We start from the raw sequence: 14368 nt of genomic DNA on the forward strand, positions 1-14368 counted from the left end.
GATGGTTGAGATGGTAAAACAACCAGAAACATTGATTGGGCTACTGACTGGATTCTATAAGGGACCCATAAATTCCTATTTGTTGTCTCTGAAAGCCCTATCATGGGGCCTCCATTACCTAAGACCTAAGAAGGTGGTCACCAGCTCATATCCCTGAGTTTGATGCGCTTCAATACCCAACTGCATTTTCTCAGACACCTTGAATCCCACCTAGGCTGTCAGATACCTTGGTTAGGTTGTGCATTTCCTTGGCTCTGAAAACACTTAAAAAGTCTTTCCATCTTGAAGATTTCTGCTTTCTTTTTATATTCTTCCTTTCTGGGAGGACCACAACTCTCAGAGGTGTTAAGATGACAGCTGGCTGAATGCAGGACTTCTCTCACAACTTTGATTTGTAGTCACAATTCCTAAGGTTCCCCTGGCGGGACTCTGATCTCATCCATAGCTCATTGTCCTGTCCTCCACTCCGCACAACCCCTAGACTGGCTTTTCCCTCTAGCACTCGGCACCCACCTTCTTTCTTCAAACTCACCTCTCAACATCACGTGTTCTTCACTCACCCCCACACCAACTAGATGACCAAAGGACCCCTACTCCAGCTCCAACATAGTAGAGTCCTGCCGCCTTCTCCCATGATTCTTCCTCACTCACATTCACACTCCTTAGGACAACCAATCTCACCCTAGACAAGAAGGGAATTCTGATATTACTTGTTCACACTAAGGCGTGGACAACTGAGTCCCTTTTAAACTGAGTAAACTAGCTGCTTCCTAAAGGGAAAAGAAATGAAAGAAAGGGGACTAATATTTATTGGGCACTTACTAGGGAGGCACTAGGCACTGAGATGTTTCACTTGAGCTGTCTCATTCATTCCCAATAGCCACTCGAAGGGGCCTGTTAAGAAAGCAAAGTTCAGAGACGATAAGTAATCTGACCATCTCAACGTTGGCAATGGTGAAAACAAGATTCAAACCTAATCCATGGGACTCCAAAACTTATGCCCTTTCTCAGCACACTGCTTTTCCTTCTTAAACCAAAACAAAAACCTGACCAAATATTGGCACAGTGAAAGACAGCGTTTGGTGAGAAATGCTGCTTTACTGTTTCCTGCTGGGAATGTGGGAGGCTCTTATCTGTGAACTCCTGCAATTCTATGACCCACCCACTCCAGGAAAGCTCTCCTAAACCACCACCCAACAAGTATTATATAGCACTCAATTTAGACAGCATTTTCACGTATGTTGTCCCTTCAGCCCTGTAAGGGAGGTGGTGATAGTACTGACCACTTTTAAAGATGAGGGGACTGAAGCATGGAGACAAATGTGCCCAAAGTCACCCAGCCTGAAAAAAGGACATCTAAGATTCACATAGGGGTTCATGGCCCCTGAACCTTGTGTCCTTTCCACTTAGACACACCATGTCCCCCCCAGACACCCTCCTGCCCTATTTCCTTCATTCTGGGGATCTGATGGTAAACCAGAGCCTATGTCTCTGCTTCTGCTCCTTAAGACACCATCCTAGCAAGACCACCTTTGTCCCCATATCTGCCTTTCACAGACTTTCAGTCTCTTCCACAACCTGGTGATCTCTTCCATTTTGCTTCCCCACCCCCAGTCATCTCTTCTGTGATTCCACTTCAAGTGTCATTATCTTGAGTCAGAGTAGGATCAAAAAAGCCCAGCTCTTCAAGCACTAACTAGACCCTGGGTCTTCATAATAAACCATTTCCTGAGTGCCCATACTGAATTGAGTGTTTTTAAAACATCATCACAAACGCTCATAACAATATTGCAAGCCATGCGCTATTTTCCACCCCTCACAGCTGAAGTGGCGGAGGCACAGACTTAGCTTAAGAGGTTATAGTTAGGAAGTGGCCAACAGGGATTCAAACCCAGGAGTCACATCCGATGTCTCCATTCTTGTCAAAACATCACATAAACGCTTGTAAGAACAATGACTATACTGACTGTAAAATGGGTGGGGCTTTGTTCACAGTCAAAAGCTCACTATTCAAAAACTTGGAGGGAAACTTCACAAGCCTGGGGCCCTGCTGCCTCTAGACTATTGTGTGGCCTCTGTGCCCATCTCCTTGTCTCCTGTGTCCCTGCCTGCTGTGCCTCCTTCACACCTGTTGTGCCACCAGCTCACATACACTTCCAGTGCTTCTTATTCCTGTGGCGACAGCAGGTCTGATGTCTTCTATTTTCACTAACAGTGTTTCAGGTATTTTTAATATTATAAAAAAGAAATTTTAGATCATTCCTCAGCGATGGCAGCATAGTAGATTAGAGTCCTTGTGAGCTGGAGGTCACCGAGAAGGGGTAGGGGTAGGGAATGGTAACATGAGCAAGAAATTTATGCTCGTATCTCTGCTCATGACCTGACAACTAGACTTGCTCTGGGAGCAGACACAGGACCTTTGTCAGAAAGCTACATGGACGAGAAGTAAAGGCTTTAAAAGAGACAAGGCTGGGGCCATTAGAAGCCAATGACAATCAAGCTTCTGCTATGGAACAGTCACCCTGCTGTGCCTTTCTTTACATACCTTATTCCACATAACCCTGACAAGGTAGATAATGTTATCCTCATACATATGAAGTTGAATTTCAGGTAGTTTGTCATTTGCCCAAGGTCACACAGGATGACAGATCTAGGATTCAAAGCCAAATATGCAAAGTCCTCATTTTCAACCACTACCCTATATTGCACCATACACTATACATTCAAGAGCTTGGATATGGAGATAAGCAGCAGAGCTTCCCTGAAGGGCAGGATTGACCTCAATGACCAAGTAAGTCTTAAGCAAACTGAATAAAACACAGCAACATTTTCTGGGGCCAGAGGGAAGGCTTCCAAGGCCCAGAGCAAAAGAAACCTAGAAGTGGAGAGGTGACTGTAAAGTGACTACAGAATGGCCTGAAGCCCAGAGACGGCTTGGCACCAGCTAGAGATCTTCTACATCCATGGGGCTGGAGACCAGGGTCAGACCCAAGAGGGTATGAGTGGCTAGAGGGGCACTGCAGAGAGGCGTGGCTCATAGTGGGGAGGAGGGGAGTGGCTGAGAGTGGGGGAAGAATCTAAGAGATCAGCCGGATATCAGTGTGGAAGAGGCTGAGAATTCCAGGCAGCCAGAGTACATCTTGGGCTGATGTCTAAGTAACTGGATCCAGCGTCGCTTCCAAGTAGGGCGGCAGGGTGAAACTCCAGAGGCCAGAATGAAGTCTTTTGCAAAGCAGTCAGGGAAAGGGTTACAACTGAGCAAGTCCAATCCATCTGCACTCCAGGACAAACCTGGGCTGACAATCAAAATGATTTTCAAATGTTTCTGTAGCTAACCAAAGGGTTTTCTTCTTTTGGGGGTCCACTGTCTGGCTCATTCCTACAAGTGATTCTTAAAACCCTTAAACATGGAGGAACAGAGTGTTTGCTTTGGGACTGGGAGAAGCCAGAGAAGAAACATGCCTTTTACTCCTCCCCAATCCCTGGTTATCTTCCAGGTATCACCTTAGACTATGTGACTTCTTGCAAGAAGCCTACTGTGAACAAAGGAGCTCGTCAGGTGCTTCTCCTCTGCAGACCTGTAACTGCCTGCTTGACGCCCCCCGATGAACTGAGAGCACATGGGTAGAGACTAGAACTGGGCCTGAAACAAATGCTCCAGGGGCTCCACAGATGGTAGCTATTAAGACTCCAGTCTTATATTTTTCTGAATTCTCTTCGGAATGCCCCTCTGTGCTAAAATAACCTTAACACATATGTAACTTAAATACATGGAAGAGCATGCAATAAAATTAAAACAAGCGGGCCTGATCTGACTGCTGTGGTGTTTCATGGTATGAGGTTGGCAACAGCTTCTCCAGGTGTAATGGGAACTCACCCAGCTGCCCTCACCCCTCACACAGCGTAAGGAGACCGCACACCTGACAGCTTCTCATGCCGGCCCTGGGCCGATGAGAGCGGTAAAGTCTGGCTGACCAAGTAGAAGGCATCAGGCTCTTCCCTGTTTCGCTCCCTCTAGGGTGGATTTAGATACCAAGGCTCTTCTGTCTGTCCCCATCTCAATATGAGTTTCTCCAGCATAATTTCCTTATTCTTCCTTATGCTCTTCTTGAGAGGGAAGGAATCACTGAAATCAAGTTTCTGAATAAGTCACAAAATAAATGTAACAACCACTACCACAGCCATTTATTAAGTGCTTGCCAGGCACTGTGGTAAAGCTTTACAAACATTGTTTCGATCAGTCCATCAGCCCTGAGGTAGATATTTTCAACACCCACCTTCCCCTACACACATACCATTATAGTTGAGGAAACTTGAGGCTCAGAGAGGTCAAGTCAATCAACAAGGTCAAGCCCAGCTGATTTAAGTAGCAAAACTAGAAATCTGAACAAAATACATCTAACTCCCAAACCCATGTTTTTATACACTATACTAGATTGTTAGGTTGTTTCTCATTGGAAGTTAAAGGACACATGCTCCTTCCCAAAATATCACCTAAAGACTAGATTTCAGGTGGGGAAGAAGGCAAGGCCCAGTTGTTTTTAAACTTCTTTAATCAGCTATTGTACTAAACACCTGGAGAAGTGAAGTGACAGTCTGGGTATATAAGCTGACCACTGGGTCCCCGTCTCCTGCTACCCCAGCTTCCAGGGCGTTTCTCATCGAAGACCTCCACTCCTGACACGTGACTACTCAATATGCTGTTCCCCTTCCAGCAAACACTGAAACTAAGAAGTCAGCCAAATTTGGTGACTAAGAGCATCACCAAAGACACCTGAGAGAAATTAGCAGACATTCCCAAAACACCCACTATCCCTGAACTGCTGGACCCTAAGGCACAGAGATGCATGTATGTGGAAACACAAACTTCAGTTCTTCCCTCCAGGCTTGCCAGGCCCAGCTCCACTCCTGGGGAGTCTCCTGCTCAATCTCCCCTCACTGGTTCTCCACTGTCCATGATTCTCTAGGTTCCCTCCTCTCACCCATCTCCGGAGGCCTCACTAACCACAGACCCCTGGTCCTAAAGGTTGCCAGTGTCCGAGGCTTTGTCCCCTAGAAATGCACCAAAAGTGCTCAGCAGGGCTCCGCTGAAGATTCTAAGTTCTATGAAGATTAAACAGAACTGGCTGAAGACTAGCAGAAAGGGCTCCCAGAGTGAGAAAAGCTAAACCAGGACGTACATAAGTGACAAAGGAATGGCAAGAGAACAGAGCAGACACAGAACAAATGGACTAACCGTGTGTGAACAGAATTATTGCAGATCAGAAATGGAAGATCCTAGAGAAAGTCAATCCAAACACCTGCAGCCAGGGAGCTTCTGAGAAAGCAACTGTTTAGGAAAAAGGACCTTGGTGAGGGGCTGCTGAAGAGCCTAGGCAGGGAGAGTATAAGTAGGAGAAACTGGGGGGACAATGGAAAAGGAAGCTGGAACAGCTCTTTAGAGCAGGCAATTTGAGAGGATACCAGAGAAGTAGGCAGGGACTGGGGGGGGCAAGAACTGGAGGTTCCGGAAAAAGGGAAGATGACATGGGCAGAAAGGCCAGGGCCTCTGGAAGCCCATGAGTTCTTAGGAGCATCCCAGTATCCACCCTGTTTGGGTAAAACTGGTCCCTGAGGGCCACTCTCTGCAGCCCTACTAAACCCTGCATTGGAGTTTGAAGGGTAGACAAACCAGAGGTAGGAAAGTTACCAAGGAGAGAGACACAGCCCTACCCATGGGAAGTTCACATTCTGACAAGACAACCAACCACCACCATCACCCCTGCCTCCAATCCTTGATGAAGCCACTGATCTAAGGAACCCACCAACACATAAGCCACAAAACTGAGAAACAAATAACTGGTGCAAATCCTGTCCGTGGTGTTTAAAGAGACAAGAGAGAGATGAGGTGACACAGAGACCTGAGAAGATCCAAGTTGGGACTCTCCACACCTTAACACTCAGCCTGTTAGTTCATCTCATCACCTGCTCACACATCTGGGCAGGGATCTCAGTGCCTTCCACATAACTACAGCTGCAATGACGTGCGAGGGGGGAGGGACAGAATCAACCTTGCTGGGAGCCTAGGATGAAGAGTCCTCCCTGGGGAGCCCAGGGGCTGGGAGGAGCCTGGAGGTTGAGGTTTGCTCTCTACTGATCTTCCTCCTCTCTCAACAGTCTCTAACCTTGTCCTCACAGGGTGTACCACACATGGCTTCATAACCTCTGGGTGTTTCATGCAGTTTCCTCTCCAACTAAGCAGAGGCTCCTGGAGGATAAAAGAGCAGGTTTTCTCCACACCCTGCAGTGCCGTAATGTAACAAATGCATGTCACAGGTGGGGTATCTAGAGTGTCGATTACAAAAACATTTTCCACAAACAGCATACACATGTCAAAACCATTCTATTTGCTATTCTTTGCCCTATCACTTGCATTTGACACCCTTTGTTGGCTCATGCCTCTAGATGTCTGTTCCTGTATCCACCTCAGCCTGGGGACTGGGCCCACCTAGACTTTGCTAAGAAAATAACAGCTCAGCTTATGGTGGGAACAATGAAAGGGTATGTGGCCCAAGAGTCTCTGGGGGGGCAGAGGGAGGGTCTCCTCATTTTGGGTTGGCCCACTAAGGATCCTTCCCGTCTCCTAACAGATTCAGATTAATGATCGCTCATTCCTAACTGTCAAATTTCTTTTCCTTCATCCTGTGTCTAATCACCAGTGACAGAAACCATTACGCAAATGAGAGCAGACGACTTCCCCCAACTGTTCGCATTGGTAAAAACCTTGTAATTTAGAGCTCTGATTTGTAGGGGAAGCTGGTCTCCCCCAGGCATCCTGGGCATCTGCTCAACTGATGCCCAGAACAGCCCCTCCTCCACCCCCCAAACTTCAACCCCCCAACAAATATTTGACTTTACAAAAGAGTAGTTTCCTCTGTACCTGCTGATGTAAAAATAGGATCTTGCAACATGGCTGACCCTCATACAGGCCCAAACCCCCATCTTCCCCTCATGTATCTGCCTTCACACTGCCAGCCAGGATAGGAGTAAGCAACAGAGCAGAAACGTTCTACTCTGCTACGAGTAGAATTTGAGCCTGAACAGCCCTAACCTAGGTATGTGAAGGGAAGAGCCTCAATCTCTTCACTGGGGCAAACGGAGGCAGCAGAACATGAATCAAAGTTCTTAGTGAATATCTAGATCTTCAATTCTACAGATGCAGAAGCATGCTGGGAAAAGTTATGGGACCTATTCAAGGACACACAAGTAACCAAGGGGATCTAGAACTCAGTTTCCCTGTAACTTCTTCCAGAACTCTTAACTCATAATATGGCTTCCTGGCAGTTTTCCCAAGAAGTCTTTAGCTGGAGCCCAGAAGAGCTTTCACCCTGAGCTGTATCTTCCGTATCCTTTTGGGCTAAGCCTGTCTGTACCAGACACTGCCTGCTGCCTGTAGTCCAAAGGAGGTACAGTAGGAGAATCAATGTAGTTTGGTGGAAAAGAACAGCAGGGGGTTTGCAGCCAAACAGTACTAGGTTTGAATCCTGATTGCCACTAACTGCTTATTCTTGAACTGTAAAATGAGAATACCTACCTTGCACTAAAAGCACCAGGCACACATTAGGTGTCTAATAATCAGGGATCACTATTGGACATGAACCCAGAGACACTACCCAAGGATCAGGACCCAACCTGTGAAGGTCCCTCCCCCTCGTGCAGACCTGGGTCGGCACAGCACCCAGAGAGGAGCAGCTGAGAGACCACGCCTCCCTGCTGCACATCACCCACACCTTTAAGGAATGAGCCAGGGATGCAGCAGAGCTGCTGAGAAGGAAAATAATGTGCTATATTTCAAAGTGTCTTTGTGGTCAATTTATCTTCTGTCTGCCTTGTTTTCTTTGCTGCGTTCCTCTTTCCCAAAAGAGATGGAGGGATGGAGATCACTGCAATCACATTTTCCAGCACTGGCTATATTTGAAAGAACTACACTTGAGAAGGTACCATGTTTGAACACCCACACTGCATCAGAGAACCCCAGAATGGGGTACTAAAAATAAACACCCCTCCCCAAAATACACACAAGTGCACACACACACATATGCATCCTCTCAGTCCATCAGTGCACTGTAACTGTAAACTGAGCTCTGGGGGTGAGAGCCATAGCTCGGACACTGGAAGTAAACCTTTGGCAAAAAAAAAAAAAAAAAAAAAGGAAAAAATGAACCCAGAGACTTCCAACTCCTTTTTCCTTCCAGAGAGAAGGGGCGTGGAGATGGGAGTGGAGGTGAGCAGACGCAGGGCCATCACACTGCCCAATCCCAGGGGCCCCACTTCCATTATACAGGTGTGAATGATGGCCCTTCGAGTTGTGCAGTGCACAGCTGCCCAGCTGTAAGCTGCAGCCCTGAGAGGGGTTCCCATGAAAAGCTATGAACAGAAAAGGAAATTCCTCTCCATGCTCCACCAGTTGCCCTGACTTCTGAGGGTGTTTGTGGAACATTACAGTGGGGGTCTGGCAGAGGCGCTGGCTTTAAGAGGCAAGGCTACGTTTTTGCCCTTGCCATGAGGTGGATGGCATGTGGTGAGTTAGCTGCCTAGGCTTGACCCCATTTTGTCTCCTGAGCCAAGAAGCTCTGCAGACACAGAGGACGGGGCCTGGGCAGGGAGGGTCGGTCATAGGACCTGGAGGCTCTAGCCAGTCGGCCTCAGGCAGGTTGCAGCGAGGCCTGACCAACATCCAATGGCTAAAAATGAGTTTAAAAGCTTTAGACCAGGTCAGGCAGCACTGCCTTGGGGCTCCCGCTGTATGTCCCACTGGACAAGGTTAAGCGGTAGAAACTTGGTAAGCAGAGAGGCAGGCCAGTGTGGACACACATGCACGCACACAGGCACAAACATCCACACACACATCCATACAGAGGCTTGCATCCCTAGAACCTAGAGAAGCCATTGCTAGGATGACTCCTCTGGCACCCAGGACAGAGAACAAGAGCTGGTGCTGAAAGAAAGAAGCTGTATGTGTCTGTAATTTGTAAGTTATGCACAATCCTTGGTTCCTGTGTCCCAAGGCTCTTTTCTGTGTATGGCTTGAGCTTGAAGGTTCAAGTTGGAACCCTGTCTAATTTACTCTCCTAGGAAGCTATTTAGGCTCTCAAAGGCAACCCTCCCCACTCTCCCTCTCCCCATTAGAGTCTCAGTAGCCATTCCCAACAGCCTAGAGCCTCTCTGTGAAAACTGGGAGGGGGCAGACTGACCTCACAGTTAGGATAGCTGTGGCCCTGTTGCCCAGATGCAATGGGCGTCCAAGAACATCTCCTCTCTCTCAGGCTGAGGCACTGAGATTGCAGGAGACAGAGCGGAGAGCCAGAGGTGGCATCCTGACCCAGAAGGAGGGAGCAAGGAACAAGTACATACACGCGTGTGCAGGCATACACACGCACACACATCCCAAGGTTGACAGACTAACACACGACATGATGACAACCAGAAGCTGGGGACTCCACACACTGAATGCAGGACTTTAGGGGGCAGAGAGGGAAGGTGCTGGGGCACAGAGGCAAGGGTAAGAAGTCCCTCCGAATGGGAGTGGAGCGCCAACCACCCTGCCTTGCCCCAAACACCTGCCTCCAGGGCCATGGCAAGAGTCCAGTCCATTAAGTGCAGCGTGCAATACTAGCGTTTGGAGTCTCCTGTCCTCATCAATGAAGCGGTGTGGACGGGCTAGCAGTCACCTGGCAGGAGGCCTCGACTCCTGGCAGGCTAGTTGTATCGGCCCTTGATCATTGTGTTCAACAAGGGCCCCACCTGTGAAAAGACATGAGGAGCCAGTCAGAACTGCCTGTCCCCTAGCCCCGGAGCCAGATGAGGTGTGTCTGGAGACATCGATGTCCAGCCAAGGGCAAGGACAAGGCTTCCATTCAATCTTGTAAACCCTCTAATCAACTCTCTTCCTAGCGGTCAACCCAGTATCCTGGAGCATGGCCCTCTCCTCTGGGTCCATCTTGTATTACCTTCCCTCTCACAATACCCTACATTTGTAAGCAGAACCAAACTGACAGACAGAAGGTCAGAGGAGCTAATAATCCCAGACACCCCGAGTGTTTACGTGCATGTTTTGTAAATGTGACTTAAGAATCTTAAGTGATTCTATATCCTGAAAAGATCATTTGTAATTGGGGCTGGTGTGATCTCCCAAGCCCACAGGTGCTCTGAATGCTGAGGCTATCCACAGGACAGAGGTAAGAACATTGCAAATACAAACCTCCCCCATTTACCCAACGGGCCACTGGCACACCTGCATGGGAAGCAGGTCTCAACATTACCTAGAGCAGTCTTGGCACGGCTGGGAGCGTGTGAGTAGATGCTTTACCGCTCGCTTCCCATTCCAAAAGAATCCCCTCGGGGGTCCCCAGCTGGCACACAAGCCCCATGCGGAACATTACTACTAGCATGGAACAGATTATAATTGATCCGCCAGTCAAGCCCAGCTCTCATCAGAAAACAAAGATTTTCTGAACATACCCATAACCTCTATGAAGAAACCGGACAACAGATACTGAAACAGAAGAGCTACAGAGACTGTGACACCAATCCTGACTTTCCCTGGTCACTCTGCCCACTGAGTCACAGGAGTGCCACCTTGGGGCAGCCACATACCTCTTGTGGGTTCCCCAAGGCCTCTCCAAGCATCTTCTCAATGTTTCTCATTATGGCCACTTTCTGATGGGCTTTGAGAGGATATTCAATTCTCTTAGGGGTGGGGGCCCCCTGCAAAGGAAGCAGCAGCTCAGGAAATGTCTTTAGCAGGCTTCAGTGTCACCCACTGTTCTTCGCACCATCCTCCCTTAAGAAACCCAGTTCAACCCCACCCTCTCCAGCTCCCCCAAAGATCTAGGAATCACTTCCAGAGATAGCCAACCTCCCCACCCTGCCCCTAAATAATTTATTACACCTACCTCACCCCACTCCCATCTAGGAAAAAAAACCATATTCACCTTATACCAGAAGTTCACAGTGATGGTAATCCCCCCATTTAGTAATGACTCTATGTGATGCCACCTGCAAGAAAATAAACAGGCTCCTGTTTGCCACCAATACTTCTCAGAAGGAGGGATCCTCTGAAACTACGTAGAGTCCTGCTAAGGGATATAATGAAGACAGTATCTTCACACTCATCCTATCAAACACACCCTGAGGCTAGAGGCAGTGGTGTTCACCCTTCAAATACCCAAGAGTCAAGAACAGTTTCTCTAGCCTCAAGCCTCTGGGATCTCTTTGGACTTGAGGAACTGTCATCTTGTCTAGAAACAGTATTGCCATTTCCCCCATGTTCAGTATGCTCATCATCTGGATATGCCAACCTTCCTGTATATCACGTAAGTCCAATCCTGCCACAACTCAAAAGAAGAGACATGGATAAGGCTTTCCAGGGAATGGCAAAGAACGCTCCCTAAAAGCCCCCAGTCCTAGCCCCATCCTCACCAGTACATTGGGATGTAAAGAACATCACCAGGGCCAACCACTGTTTCGTAACCAACCACGTTCTGGAAATTGGGGAACCTCTCGTAGTCAGGATTGTCAAAGTCCACCTGAGAGGTTCAAGAGAAAAAAAAAAAATCAGTCAATCACCAAATTTTCATCAGTAACTTTGGTAGTCAAGAAAGATGCCTTAAAAAAGTCTTTAGAATTTATATCCAGCAGAAGACACAACACACATTAAACATACACAAACTCTCTCAGAGAATGACCTAAGAAGATGGGCATTGTTGAATGTTAAATGATAAAGAATACTAGGCCTCAGTGCTCCTGAGGTCAGAAGCCAATCATCACAGTTTAAAGGTCAGAAAACCTACTCATGGCCTGCAGATCTGAGGAATTAGGACTCATCCTTCACCCAAACCTTCAGAAATTTTTCCCCAAATACATATTCTAACCAACAAAGATTTCTACACGAGGTAGCTAAGCGGTTTTCTCAAGAAAGGAGAGGCACTCTCTGGTTGGCCACAAAGTCAACCACACACCTCACTGAGATCCAGAAGAGACATTAAGTGACATATCTCAATTCTATTCACCCTTTTTTTTTATCAAAAAGAAGTAGCATCCGTGACAAAAGTAAACAATTATTAAATCCAATGGAGACATATACATTTTGTTCCATGAACTTATAATTCAAACAGAATAACCAGAGTCCACCAGCATCAGTGATGGGGTCTGCCCTAAATATCTGGGGACCACCACAGGGACCTGGAATATATAAACTACATTGTGAAATTGTCCTCTGAGTTTGTCCAAACCTGGCATACCTCCACAGAGAAGGGGAAAGACATGGCAGCCTTGGATCTCAAAGGAGTTCTACACCCTCCTCAGACCACATGAGCTCACCTGGCTCTGTCTGTCACATGGATGATGAACAGGATATGGGTAGAGGCACTCAAACTGATCCGGAGGGAACAAAATGCATCGCTTGTAGCCTTTTATCTGAGCAAAGAAGTTCTGTTGCTCATCATAGTGAGCAGGTGTCACATTTCCTGTAGGAAGACAGACATTTTCTTATTCAGAGGAGTAACTCTACTGCACAGGATGGAACACAGGCCCCAGTGCTGGAGAGAAACCCAGCCTGCCCTCTCAGCAAAGGGTTCCAAATCAAAATTTCAGGCAAGATCAGGGAGACTGTAATTACAACTCTCAGCCAATTAGGTGCTACACTTTTAATGGGTGATAAGTCTAGTAGCAAACATCACTGGCTAAGAGTTCACCATCAATTAACAAAGTAGACTTTCTTAAATGATGACTGCTGCCCTTATTGGAAGCAACTGCACATCAAAGTGATACAAGTACGGCAAAATATACTCTGCACAGGTACACCCCACTTTTCAAAAGTTAGCTTTACATCATTTTGCTTTTACAAAAGACCTACATTTGTACCTGTTTTTGCTAACCGAAAGAAATCCAAAGAGGATTTTCATTTTTATGAAAAAAAAAAAAGCAAAAATATCATTCAGTGTTTGTTTTGCAGCGAGTCATCACAGAGGCAGCAAGCACAAGCAGTGAGAGTGGCACTGCCAATCTCCTCCCCTGGAAACTATACTCAGAATCTCAGCATCAAGCCAGCATCTCAGTATCAAGCCATCATAGCTCTGAACTGTGTCTGTGAGCATCTGTGCTTTATCTCGATTTACTTTGTGCATCCATTAGCAAGATGTGTCCTAAAGTAATTGCTTCTTTGTTTTACATCATCTCGGCTTATACAAGGTTTCACAGGAATGCTCTGCTTTTAGACAGCTGAGGGGAACCTGTACTTGTACTCTTCTTGACTATGGCACAAATTCGAGGGCAGCAAAAAAACGAGAGTTAGAACAACTGAACTGACTGGTATCAGCAATGCATGCATGATCTTCTTTGATGAAGTTAATCAGTCATTTTAAGTTGTACGAATATGTACTTGCTTTGGGTAGCTCTTTTGGAGCTCAAAGATTCTCAACCTCTGCTCCCACTTCATCACACCTGTGGGATTGCAAAACTTCTTCAGATCAACACTGGAGCTGCTGATTCTCATTTGAGGGAAGCATATCAGATTCCTGAAGAGAGTTGTATACTTTGAATAAGGCAAATTATTTAAAATGCCATCCTGAATTAGTTCTGCCCTAGCGTATGTATGCTCCATCTACTCTTTTTAAGTGGGGCTGCATCTGATGTTTATCCTTTGCACAATCCTTGAGAGATCAAGGGACCTCTGTAGGGAATGGAGTTTAGAAAACATTCCCCAGGTCTGCCTGGGTGAGCCAAGACAGCTGCTTTCCTAAGTGCAGAGATCCATATGCACCCTCAGAGGAGACTTGCTCTTTCATCTCTACCTGAGGGATCCGTTTCCCTGCTCTCTACACCACAGGATAGGAAGGCAACATAAAAATTCAGTCAAGTAAACAAGAACTTGCTCCTGGCAGGTCAACCAAGAGTTGGTTTCAAAGGGTCAGGTTAAGGGTCAATTCATAAGTTGCACTGCTGGAAACTTTTATTAACAATGGCAGCAAAGGACCCAAATCTGAAGAAAGGACAATCAAAGGGGAAGAAGAGACTTCAGAGCCTAGTGGTGAATGACAATGAGTAATTACTCTCCTTCCTTGTTCAACCCAATTTATTCATCATTTACTAAGTACCTACTATGGGCCTGGCACTGAGTAAGTGACAGAAATAAAAATAAGAATAAAAAAGAAAAAAAATTAAAAAAAAAAAAACGAATAAGACAATGACCCTGGCTGGTAAGTAGCTCTCTTTCTCCTGATTGGAGTTTAAAGGTTCCTCTTTTTATTTAAAAAAAAAAAAGTATTAATGTATTTGCTTATGTACATGTAAAATCCACTAGCAGGATACACAAGCAACTAATAACATA

The 14368-nt window shown here is 46.6% G+C and overlaps 1 protein-coding gene across 4 annotated transcripts in view; it reads right to left on the reverse strand.

Annotated features, from left to right (window-relative positions):
• HIF1AN (hypoxia inducible factor 1 subunit alpha inhibitor) overlaps positions 1-14368 on the reverse strand; it is a 108799-nt gene that overhangs the window by 90433 nt on the left and 3998 nt on the right. For 2 of the 4 annotated variants that reach the window (XR_011376811.1, XR_011376810.1), the window contains exons 4-8: positions 12361-12506; positions 11461-11567; positions 10974-11037; positions 10636-10746; positions 9604-9783 (exon numbers count right to left, since the gene is read on the reverse strand). Coding sequence is in view for 2 of the 4 variants with exons in the window: in XM_060286769.2 (XP_060142752.1) it covers positions 9739-9783; positions 10636-10746; positions 10974-11037; positions 11461-11567; positions 12361-12506 (473 nt within the window). In the remaining 2 variants the exon portion in view is untranslated. Of the gene's footprint in view, positions 1-4157; positions 9784-10635; positions 10747-10973; positions 11038-11460; positions 11568-12360; positions 12507-14368 lie in introns of those variants that run through there. The other 2 variants (XM_060286769.2, XM_030865352.3) reach the window with 2 other exon arrangements.

The sequence above is a fragment of the Globicephala melas genome, chromosome 16 (genome assembly GCF_963455315.2).
Source record: "Globicephala melas chromosome 16, mGloMel1.2, whole genome shotgun sequence".
NCBI classification, from domain to species: Eukaryota; Metazoa; Chordata; class Mammalia; order Artiodactyla; family Delphinidae; genus Globicephala; species Globicephala melas.